Raw genomic sequence first — 12,672 nt, forward strand, 5'->3', positions numbered from 1 at the left:
TTCAATAAAATAAGAAATACTAAGACCTTAGCTTGCATTTCCAAGTTTGTAGGATGCAATTATATTATTTTTTTAATGTACTTGTGATAGGGCTGAAGCAATACTTCAGAAACAAAACTGGGATGAGATAAGAGTTGATGATCTGATGCTGAAGATTAACCATGTTGTTAAATTCCAACATTTGTTGCCTTAAATGACTTGAAACGTTGCCTATTTCCTTCGCTCCATAGATGCGGCCTCACCCGCTGAGTTTCTCCAGCATTTTTGTCTACTTTGAATATATTAAAACATATTTTACCCAAGGACAATCCAGACGTTCTGGGGCAATTCAGACAGCATCTCTGGAGAACATGGATCTGTGGCATTGTGGGTCAGGACCCGTCTTCAGGCCCATTGATTTGTGAACCTTTTTAATGAATGCAGCAGTTTTCTGAATATTCGGTCTCATTTGTATTCATGATCTTATAAATAAAACAAATTGCTGAGAGCTTATAGTGATCTATCAAATAATCAAAACAGTATTCACATTGAAGTTTCTTCAATGGCTATCAGATTCCATCTCCAATAATGCTTGAGAAATTGATCATTAGAGTGGTCCAAATTTTAACAGCCTTGACTGCTTAACTCTATGCTCAAGAATCTTGATCTGTTGTAAAGGGAGTGTGACAAACATTATTTGGTGAACTAGGTACTGAACCAGTTTGATTACACAGTATACACAATTTAGGGAATCCACTGTTTTCAGTGAATAATGCTGTGAGAAGGATAAAATCAATTAAAAAAAAAAAACAACTTTGATTACAGGTTAATGTCAGGTTTAATATTTCCATCTTGTGATTGTGCCATTAGTTTAATCTGTAGTTTGTCAAAGTGAAGTTTGTCAGCAAACACTTGGGGTCATTCACAGGTACTTTGTTGTGATGAGACTAGTTATGTACAAATGCTGCATTAATAATTAATGTGTCATGTTAAACTTAACACTGCCTTCCTTCATGTGGTACACACAAGATCCAAGAATACTAAAGAGCAAGACCGTTACCAGGCTGGGTGTCCTGGCATCATTACACAGCCACCTCCAAGATTTACTACCATGATTTCCTGTGGTACAACTAGTAATTCATTTCAATGTGAATAAAGCCCAGTTGAAATGACAGCAGTATGTTTATAATGTAAACATAATTTAAGACTAATGGACAGAAAACAAAGTGCTAGTGAAACTTAGGCCAGGCAGCATCTGTGGAGGAAAATGGACAGATGACATTTCAGATTGAGGGAATGGTAAGGCTTGTCAAAGGTGAACTGAAATGACAGTGAAAATGGTATATCCCCTTAACAAGTGCTCACTTTTGAGAGAACTTTCTCAATTCAAACACTAACTACTGTATTCTCAAACGGCCACCTCACTTTCCAAACTCCTCAAGTTCATTGTTCACAGACCAGGAGTATGCTGGAAAAAGGTAAGGGCTCTCCCTGCGTGTTATTAATGGGCTTGCAAAGATCTACCAAAACATTTAACCTGTTCTAATTTCAAAATCCATTCACATAAATTGTGCCAAAAAGTTCTTTTTTTGTGCAATAACTTTTGACAATAAAATTGTACAGGATTACATGCGATTCAATCTCCATTTAGATCATTTATTAATGTCTCACAGCAGCCTCCTTTTAAATAACATCAGATCTTTGTGGTACTTCTGACTAAACATGGTTCAGAATTCAGACTTAAAAAAAAAAACAAGTTGCCTCAAGTTTTGTCATTAGGGTCAAGACTAAACTTAGGTGATTTGTAGCCTTCTCCCAGCAGAAAACCTTCCTGTTCAAATATCACATAATACAATAATCATAATTATATTTGACTGCATCCTAAGAATCAAGTCTTTGTGACTCCAACTTTACCCCCACCTCAGTTTAAAATTATGGGGATCAATTTTTCTTTGAAGGGCTATTATTTTCCTTGTGGATTGACCAATGTTCATCGATTGACAGTAAAGTTAACATTGGCCTCATCCCTTTTCTATGTGCACTTAAGGCAGACTTAACTTTGTACATGTCAACATTGGGTAGACTAGATTCTTCCATTAGGGTAAGAAGGATGATCAAACGACTACTTGGTAGGAGTCTGCAGCTAAATTTAGAAACATCATTACAATCATTGGTCTCCATGCACCACATGGTTTGGTACAACTTTCCAAAGATATTTAGCTTGAGACAATAACACTGCTGTTGTGGTGTATTCTCAAATGGGCATATATTTAAGCTGCTTGCTGAATAAATTAGATGAATTTATGCAATAGATAAGACAAAATGCTGGAGTGACTGCCAAACCAACAGGACGAAGGAAGCCATTTTGGTACCCAGAAAATACTATGTGAAGCAGAGAATAAGATTTTACAAAGTGCATTTAGTTTCATGTACAGTTGAACATGTTCCTTTCCCTCCCCTTTCTCCCACACAGATCCGGAGAATTCACACTGACATGTTTATGCACGACATCATTTTTTTCCCAGAACCATCTTAATTTAGCTACAATATAAACAAGAAACAAATTGGTCAATGTGCTCACTTTTTGCGTAACACTTCCATAATCAGTGTACAATTTAGAGATATTTTCATTATTGTAGCATCACAATTTTTCACATAATAATGAAGCCAATCACAGAGCAGTTCAATACCAGAGAATACCTTTGTACAAAATCTATTGTAAAATAATTTAAAGCTGGCAAACATCCTGACCATCATAAAACAATCTGTCAAAAGCCAGAAGACAGGAACAATTCTTAGCACTTGATAAAACCATTCAAATTTTCAAGAAACTTGATATACTCCTGGTGTTCCAAAGCAGTGCTCAGCTCAACAAGTTCATCTGCAAAAGTATTATCAATCCCACGGTCAGTCAGGTAGTCCATCAAATGGTCATAGAGGGCCTGTGGAGCAAAGGGGACATTAGGGTCTAGGTAACATTCAGTACAGTCAATATCAAAGAATCAATACAATGTTTACTAGATTAATTTCTGGGAAGAGGGATGAGCAGAAAGGGCCTGCTCCAAAATTCTGAAGTGATTGTGTTCAAGCATAGTGCTTCCTCACATTGTAGACCAGAACCACGGAACGCAAGAGGAAAGCATGTATCGAAGCCACTTAGAACGGTACAGCACCGACACAAGCCCTTTGGCTCACAATGTCTGTGCCAAACATGATGCAAAGACCAACTCTTATCTGCCTGCACACAATCCATTCCATGCATAACCAAAAGTCTCTTAAATTCCATTAACACAGCTGCCTCCATCACCATCAGTGTGTTTCAGGCATCCACCACGCTCTGCGTAAAAATCTTGCCCCACCCAGCTCCTTTAATCGTCCCTTGTAAAGCTCTAGTGTTGATTTTATCATCATGGGAAATGGGCTATGTCTACCCTATCTAGGCCTTTGATAATTTTAATATACTTCTATCAGGTCTCCCTGCAACCTCTGGCAGAAACCATTCCAAGTCTGCCCAACCTCTCCCTGCAGCAATACCCTGCTAATCCAGGAATCATTCCGGTAAATGTCCTTTGCACCCTTTCCAAAGCCGCCTCCACATCCTTACTGTAAGGGCGACCAGAACTGCACGCAATACTCTTAATGCGGCCCAACCAAACGCCTATATTGCCCCATTGTGACTTTCCGAGTCTTATACTCCAACCATGTCCCAACCATGAAGGCAAGCATACCAAATGTCTTCTTTACCATTATGTATTGTCAATTTCAAATGAGTTATGGATTTGGGTTTGTAATTCTCCAATCAAGAGTCCAGAGGTTTTCAATAATTAATTTATTATTCCATTAATTAAGATTAACGTATCAATTAAGATGAATAGTTTGATATACAAAAATGCTTGAATGTATGTAGAACAGTGCTGGAGTAATTCAGTGGGTCAGGTATAAACTCTAAAGGACATAGGCAACGCAGCTTTTCAGGTTGGGACAAAGCCCGGCAAGTGATATGTGGAATACAACGTGTTGTTCCTCTAATTTGCATGTGGCCTCACTGATTAATAGATGTCGATCAACAAAGAATTTGGAGTTTGGGCAAGAATGTGTTAACATGAAGTATCAGCATAAAGAGTTAGATAGAGCTCTTAGGGCTAGTGGAATCAAGGGATATGGGGAGAAGGCAGGAACGGGGCACTGATTGTGGATGATCAGTCATGATCACATTGAATGGCGGTGCTGGCTCGAAGGGCCGAATGGTCTACTCCTGCTAATGGCTACGTACCCACGTATCAACATGCCTTTAACTGAATGTTTTGAGGAGACATAAGAATCTATCTAATCAGTTAAAAGCAAGTCTTGTATAGAGGCATCGTTATTTTGTGGCTGTGGATAAAAAGTCACACGTCACACAAACATCCACCGCTCTACTCATTTATTTACCTATCAGTCCACACAACAAGGGAATATCCAATCAATATCCAAATTATGAGATTGACCTTCAGTCATCATTGAGATGAAACAATATCTCAAATGTTATACTTTGACATGTTGGTAAGACCATGTTCAGCCACAAGTGCATACTGCAAACATGACAGCAGACGCTGTGCAGATCGCTACCTGAATAGTCGGTTAACCAGCAGGAGGGAGCCATTACTGTGGAACAAGCCAGAGAGGAACCCCAAGATTAGGTCGTAAAGCCACCAGGGCATTCAACATGATAAAATTTAAGGTGGACCAGATAAAATCTTTAATGGAAGTGTTATGTAGAAAGAAGAAAACTAAATAAAGTTTGCCTCAGAATTCTAGGTACACACTATGGGCATTAGCATTCCAGTGTTTTTTTCACTCACCCAGTCTAAGGAATCGGTGTTAAGGGTATAACTGGTCTCTTTCCAATCATCGTCTCCAGTGGGCTGAAAGCTGACTTCTCTGATGGCAAATATGTCGCTCTCATCTTCCTCTCCATGCCCAACCTGTTATTTTAAATACAAAATAATGGTTGCTATGTTATCATTAGCACAAGAAAAAAAGCTGTAGGCTGTGTGGCAGTGTTAATAGATTATATTCAAGAGTTTAAAATACATCCTAGTGGTAAAATAAATCCTGTTAAATATTAGGCTGACTTTGTGGGAATAGCAACAAATGCAGATTTGCCTCCAAGACAAGCCATTCTTCTGGAGGTCAAACTTCTATTCGTAGCCAATTTCCTGGAACTACTAACATCAAGGGAACATCATCACATCCTCCAGCTGCTCAATAGAGTACACCAATACCACTTTGAACCAACAAATGGAGAGTAAATACAGCCCTACTTATTCCTCAGATTCCCCACCTAATTATTGATCATTTCTGTAGTCTTACCATCTCTTACTTTACCCCAGCAATATTGCCCCGTTTTTGCTTTTAGTCTGATTTATCAATCTAGAAATCACATAAAACTGCAGATCCAGAATCAGAAACAAAAACACAAATGCTGAAAGAACTCAATCAGTCAAGAAGCATCAGTGGAAAGATGAGCTGGTCAACACCTCAGGTCAATGATACCTAATTTATACAGTAATGGGCCTGTCCATTACACGTTGAAAATTCAGCAATGACCAGAAAGACGCTACGACTCTTTGGAAACCTCACAACTATAGGAGACCTCTCACGACCATACAGGCTGTATGGTCGTGAGAGGTCTCTTGTGGCCGTGAGGTCTCCAAAGAGTCGTAGTGTCTTCTGGTTGCCGCTGAATTTTCAACATGTTGAAAATGTTGGCGATATATTGGGTGCCGGCAGTCACCTGTAAAGGTCTCGTAAGTGGGACGGGCCCTTAGCACTTCTGCCTTTACCATTCTGATTTAATCATTTCTACAGTTCCTTATACTCGTGCCTCCATCAAACCAAAAGAAAAATAATTGGATACGCCACATCTTTCCCTAAACAAAGGTATAACCAAGTACTATCCAGCAATTTATACATAGGGATGTTGGCACACTAACCTGCGCCTGTGCATTGGGAGGCAGTTTTAAAAGGAGAGATACAGTTGAGAGGAAGAGATACATGTTTTGGGTAATTTACATTTTCAAATAGGTTAAAATGAATCGCTTTTACGCAAAAAAATTAAGTTTAATTTCTAACAATCTTTGACCGCAAACATTCATGCTGTTTGACAGCGGCATCAGCCACGTAGTCAAAATCAGGCATGGTCCTGATCGGACATATAATGAACAAATTGATAGCCTAAGAGAAGGTAAAAATATATTTAACAGTATCTTTCATAAAAACCAAACCAAATTTATACTTGAAGGAAAACAATTACGGGGCCTGGGAGACAGACCCAAGGAACAAGGCTAATTGGACAGCTCCTCCACAAAGAGCTGAGACCAATAAGAGGAAGTGAATAACCACCTTCATGCACACAGATCCTATCCATATTCTCCATAGGATTGCACTCTCCCAACTCTATTCAGTCTGAAGGAGGGTCCGGACCCAAAACGTCACCTATCCATATTCTCCAGAGACGCTGCTTGACCTGCTGAGTTACTCCGGCACTTTGTCCATTTCTCTACTTTACTGAATAGTAGTGCATTCCACGAACAGTTTCCCCCACTTCCATCACATATTTGCTTCTGGAACCTATACCTAGCAGCCTTCCTCGTGTATGCCACCTCTCAGTGACCTCAGCCCAGGTGGCCAAAGGAACAGCCAGTTAATGGTGGAGAAAACATTTGATTCTGAGCTGTGCGTTGAATAAATCACACCGTTGATTAATAAATACCCAGATCTTCTGGAATATTGCAGTTAGTCTGTCAAGCATGCAATCATCCTAGTACAAATACACACCTCATCTTCAGGATAGTGGCAATCAAACACCAGGCTTTGTTTATTCGATAGCTTGGTCACTTCGACGACAAAGTTTGGAGTTGAGATAACTTCTGGCTGTAAAGATATTCAGTTGTTTATTAGAAAGGTGGTCACAATGGTATTTCAGATGCAATATTTAGCTATGCAAGCATGACAGTAGACACATCTACACAAGTGATCAACCTTCTTGTCCAGATTCCCAACCGACAGTTGAGAAATCTGAGCAGAGTGACAGTGTTCCACCACGCATACATGTTCCTTACTGGTATGAGTCTCCAGCCAATCCCTGCCTTTACCGATGATCCCAATTTACATTCATCAGCTTGCAAGTCACAATATGCTGCATGCAGTGGGCACTCAACACCCTGTTTCCGTCACAGATAGAGAGCTGGTAGATGTGGTGTATTTCGATTTTCTATAGTCTAGTCTGGTATGTAAAAACAGACTGCAAGATGGAAGCACCAATAAGGTTGAGAGTAATGTTAGTATGTATAGAGAATTGGTTAGCAGAACCAAGTACTGGAAAACATTACTTTAAATTTGGCAGGGTGCACGTAACAGTACCTTAGGGATCAGCACTGCAGCTTCAGCTATATACAATCTAGTAATTACTTAAGAGGGTGCATTGTATCTAAATGTGCAGATGATACAAAAATGGCAGTGACAATGAAGATATTGTACGAGGATATAAATGGATCAAGTGAATGCCAGTTGGAGTGTGGAAATTAGCTTATCAACTTTGCAGGAAGGATAAAGAGGCAGAGTATTTAGATGCGTGTGTGACTAATCAATGTTCTGTTCCAGGAGATTGTGTCTCCTCTACGAGTTGTCTAACATGGAGGCACAGCAAGACATTAGGAAAGCAAAAGGAAAGTCAGTCTTTACTGGAAAGGAGATGAAGTACAAAAGTAGTCTTCTTGCTCCAACTGTGCAGGGCTCTAGCGAATCCTTACTTGGGCCTCTGTAGGAACTTATTGTCCCTCTGGTTAAGAAAATAAAGAGAAGGTTGACTAGTTTTGTTTCATTTATTGAACTTTTTTTGTTTATGATGATATGTATAGAGTACTGTGTTCTATATAGACATGTTCTGCTGCTGCAAGAATTCCATTGTTCCCTTTTGGTACATCTGACAATTAAAAAGTAACCCCGACCAAATTGATTACCGATCTATCATGAAGAATGACCATGCAAAAAAAAATAAAAGGTCCTACACACTCAAATATGGGCATTAGAGAAGTATAGATTCTGAGGGAGTTTCAAAAGATAAATGCTGTGATGATGCTTTTACCGTATTGCAATTTTGCCTTTCCTGTTATGCACAAGGACTAAGATCATGCAAAATTTCCTTTAGGGTTTCAGTCACTTCGTTTACAATGCTGTATCATGTTCATGGCCGTTAGACATTTCTATTCTACATACATGATTGGTAGTCATTAAACCAAATGCAAAAGTGGACAAGACCAAAGATTGCTTGAATCAGGAAGTTATTAAATGATAGAGCATGCACAAGGAACCTCCTCATCCTTCTATTTCAACTCAACGACAAATGCTCCATCAGTCAGTTACCAAGATCAATAATTTCCATCTTTAAAATGTTCCTTACATCTTATCAAGGAAAATCAAGAACAATCTTTAATATTTTTCTAGTTTATTCTCAAACTGAAATCAACAGCTACCCTCTACCACACAAAATCCCACTTAATCATCACCTCACCTTCTATGTTGTACTAGACTAGTGTTCCTGCACTACCACCTCATAGGACCATTAGGTTGAGATAGACTTACAGTGCAAGGGATGGACAAGGAATCCTCACCTCATTCTCAGCATCCTTCTGTCCCTCCTGTGGCGCCTCTTCCATTGTTGGTGGAATACTGTTGTTAATATTAAAACTGACTGTGATCCTACAACAGGAAGATATGACAAGTAATTACCACCGGGAGTAAACAGACAACATCCATGGCACTCACCTGCAGCATGAAAGGGAACGTCAAACATTTGACTGCCTATTTCCCTCCAGAGGCTGCCTAACCGGTTGAGTTCCTCCAGTAGTTCATGCTTTGTTTGCCAATTCCAGCATCAGCAGTCTCTTGTGGCTCCAAGGAACAGTAGACTGTTCTTGGCATTGTTAATTCAAATGTCTGGGTGTTGGATTATTTGTCGAATTCAGGATAAGGCAAACAATGCGCAAAATAATCTTAATGCTGACACTACATTCACAGTCTGAAAAATAATCAATTTTTTTTGAATCCATGGTTTTCAACATAATGGGAATTCTATATATTTAAAGAAATTCTCAAATATCAGATCTTTCCATTTTCAAAAACTAATTTATTTAAAGTCAGAAAATTTACATTATTCTGTGCCATTCAGCTAGTTATGTGCACACCAATTAACAAAGAATGATCCTACACTGAAGGAGATACAAGCTTGTTGCCTGGCATGGAACCTTTTAGATAGGCTCCGGGTACAAGTAACTGCAGCTGCAGATCTTGGACAAAGTACGAGTAATTCAGCTGGTCAGGCACCATTTGTGGAAGGAATGGATAGACGACATTTCGGGTCAGGATCCTCAGATAAGCTTGGTATGTTTTTTTTAGAGCAGAAAGCTTGGAAGGGGGAACCTGTCTGGGTTGCACAAAATTGAAGGGTATAGATAGGGTAAATGGAAAGAAAATTCACCCAGAGTTTGGTTAATATCTGGAACGCACTACCTGAGTGGTGGAGGAACCAGGGACTCTCATTTAAGCAGTATTTGAACAAGTGCTTGAATCACCAAGGCATAGAAGGCTATGGGCCAAGTGCTGGAAATGAGTATGCTATGGCTGGCACAGATACAGCCCCTGTAGTCTTATGCTCTTATCCACACACATACACAATTGGCCAAAGGGCCCTCATCTGTGCTGTACGACTGTGGCCTCAAGAAGTATCCAGGCTAATTCCGCCTCCCATATCCGTCTTTTTTTAAATTTATTTATTTAAATTTAAATTGTGATCAGCAATTTTGCCTCCATTACCCTTTCAGATAATGAGTTCCAGATACCATCACCTTTTGGGTAAAACACTTTTCCTCAGAATGTTGACATTCTATCCAGGATTTGCTGTCTTTCATGCCAATTTACCTGGGCAACACCTGCTGCTTTAGCCCCTACCACTTCATTATTCCTTTATGCTCCCAGATTTCACGGTCCTCTGTAGCACATAATCCTGGTCACATTGTTCATTGCCCTTGCAATCTATGCTCTTGGCCACACAGACTGCATTGGTCTCATCTGTGACCAAAGGTTCTTGTGTCTCCTAAAAACTTGTACTAGCCATTCACTGGCAGTAACTATTGAGATCTATCAGCAGTATTCCAAGAACAGAGATTTTATCCAAGCCAATATTCCTGTCAACATCATTTAGAACACTTTTATGGTTACTGTGGTCTGAATATCCATACAGTGCATCACCAGACAATTTCCAAAGAGTTTCACTTGTTTTGAAACATTGATTCGGTAGCTTCACATTCTATCAATCCATTTAGAGACTACAACTGATAAAATGTGCTTAATGCTAAATAATGAACAAAACCATTTTAATTTAGTAACTTCATACTACATAGCATAACCCAACGTTCCCTTAATGGAAAGACTCAAACACTATTTCAGTCAGGTATAATTTTTATAATACTTTTTAAAAAGTCAAATGGATCCAAGGAGACAGGTAATTGGAAAAGGAAGGTACAGGGAAACCAATGCTAAATGAGTCAGTAGGGAACAGGCAAGCTTCATTTACCTTTCACCTTCAACTTTTCGTTCAAGTTTAGCTTCTGTTCCATTCAACCTGATCTCCCAGCCTCCAGACACTTTTGGTAGTGATGTACTCTTTTGAATTTTCTTTTCCTCTTTGATTTCGTCTCCGAGGAATTCTGCAAATGCTTGGTCACCTGCATATCAAATGAAGAAAATATTGATATGCCGATAGAAAGTTTACACTCTATTAGATATACAACCCACATCTCAGTGGGGGGAGGGGGTTAATTGGCTACTGTAACTAATAATGTAGGTGAATGGGGGGAAATGAAAGAAAGAGCAGGGGAGAGAAATGTAAATGGAGAGATGAGGGCAAATGACATGGGTCTGTGCTTACTTGGACTCGATAGACAAAAAGACCTGTCTAGTCATAAGGAAAGATGAATATTGGTATTGGTTTATTACTATCACCGAGATAGTTTTGCATGCTATCCAGTCATAGAGTCACAGTGTAGAAACAGGTCCTGTGGCCCAACTTGCCTAACCAATATGTCCCATCTACACTAGTCCCACCTGCCTGCGTTTGGCCCATATCCCTCTAGCCCTATCCTGTCCATGTACCTAAATTTTTATTTTAGTAGCGATAGTACCTGCCTCAGCTTCCTCCTCTGGCAGCTCATCCCATACACCCACCACTGTTTGTAAAAAAAAGTTACCTCTCAAGTTCCTATTAAATCTCTATCTCTGTCCCCCCCCCCCCCCCCCCCCGCCCCCCCCCCCCTCTTCCGCCAACCTTAAACCTATATCCTTTGATTCTCGATTTCCCTAATAAGGGCAAAATACCCTGTGTCTACCTGATCTAATCCTCTCACAATTTTGTACACCTCTATAAGATCACCCCTAAACCTTCTGCGCTCCAAGGAATAGAGTGCTAGTCTGCTCAACCTCTCCCTGTAACTCAGGCCCTTGAGTCCTGGCAACATCCTCGTAAATGTCCCAACACTGCCCAGCTTGACAACATCTTTCCCATAGCATGGTGACCAAAACTGAAAACAATACTCTAAATGTGACTTCGCCAACATCTTATATAACTGTATCATGTCCATCCCCACCCACCCCAACTTCGATACTCAATATTGAAGACTGAAGAAGACCAAAGTGCCAAAAGCTTTTTTGACCACATCTACCCGAGGCACCACTTTCAAGGAACTATGTGCCTGCACTCCTAGACCCATCTAGTCTACAACAGTCCCAGAGCCCTACCATCCACTGTGTAGGTCCTGCCCATGTTGGACATTCCGAAATGCAACGCCTCACATTCCATCAACCATTCCTCAGTCCACCTGCCCAACGGATCAAGATCCTGCTGCAATTACAAGCCATCTTCAACATCTACAACACTTTTGTGTATTCTGCAAATTTAGTCAAGTCGTAGCATACACGCGAGTACAACCAAACCATACATCAGGTAGTACAAATAGAAAAATAAACAAGTACATTTGGGTAGTGTCACATGAAAAGTAGAGGAACCCGTTAACCGGATTTAAGGAGTCAGAACCATCAGTGTTGGGTAATGAAGGTATAATTCTCGGGGACCCAAAACAAGGAAGCCGCTGGAAATGCTCCGTGTAGTCAGGTCGAGACAGGGCCATCGCCACAGGTCGAGGGGGCTTCCACCAGACCTGCCCACCCTTGAATATTTCATCACCCATTTTATCCGGATGACCAGCACCATCAGTGTTCTGCCCGGATCACCCGGACTGGGGCAGCTGAGGGAGGGCGGCCGGGCGGGGAGGTTGTGTCACAGAGACCCCTCACCTTCGGTGTGCAGCGCCCCGCAGCCGCAGGACACGCCGTCGAGGGGCCGGCCGGGGTTCAGCGGCCCGCGTCTCAGGCCGGAGCTGCACAGCAGCCACATGGAGCGGGCGAGGCCGCGGACCCCGGGGTTACCGCCGGCCTGTCGCAGGAGCAAGAGCTGCTGCGGGGGCAGAGCTGCCCGGGAACCGAGCCGGGAGGCTGAGCACAAAACCCGGGTGAAAACCTTCAGCATGGCGGCTCGACCTCTGCGCACACGCGGACGGGGACAGGAACCGGAAACGGAGTGGCCCTTCCCGCCAATCG

The 12,672-nt window shown here is 41.1% G+C and overlaps 1 protein-coding gene across 1 annotated transcript; it reads right to left on the minus strand.

Annotated features, from left to right (window-relative positions):
• Positions 1-1,614: 1,614 nt before the first annotated feature.
• c1qbp (complement component 1, q subcomponent binding protein) lies at positions 1,615-12,656 on the minus strand. The gene is made up of 6 exons (XM_055657823.1): positions 12,370-12,656; positions 10,595-10,745; positions 8,634-8,721; positions 6,799-6,894; positions 4,821-4,943; positions 1,615-2,921 (listed from the first exon to the last, which is right to left on the minus strand). Exons 1-6 carry the CDS (start codon positions 12,599-12,601, stop codon positions 2,775-2,777), a joined length of 837 nt encoding a protein of 278 aa, XP_055513798.1. The 5' UTR covers positions 12,602-12,656; the 3' UTR covers positions 1,615-2,774.
• Positions 12,657-12,672: the final 16 nt, after the last annotated feature.

The sequence above is a fragment of the Leucoraja erinacea genome, chromosome 28 (genome assembly GCF_028641065.1).
Source record: "Leucoraja erinacea ecotype New England chromosome 28, Leri_hhj_1, whole genome shotgun sequence".
Taxonomy (NCBI): domain Eukaryota; kingdom Metazoa; phylum Chordata; class Chondrichthyes; order Rajiformes; family Rajidae; genus Leucoraja; species Leucoraja erinaceus.

Excerpts from the sequence above, each read along its gene's own strand:
- c1qbp (XM_055657823.1), bottom strand. The coding sequence starts at position 12,601 with ATGCTGAAGGTTTTCACCCGGGTTTTGTGCTCAGCCTCCCGGCTCGGT. Across the intron at positions 6,895-8,633 it reads AGAAGGATGCTGAGAATGAG|CCAGAAGTTATCTCAACTCC; the intron begins GTGAGGATTCCT and ends ATATCTTTACAG. Across the intron at positions 2,922-4,820 it reads ACACCGATTCCTTAGACTGG|GCCCTCTATGACCATTTGAT; the intron begins GTGAGTGAAAAA and ends TTTGCTCCACAG.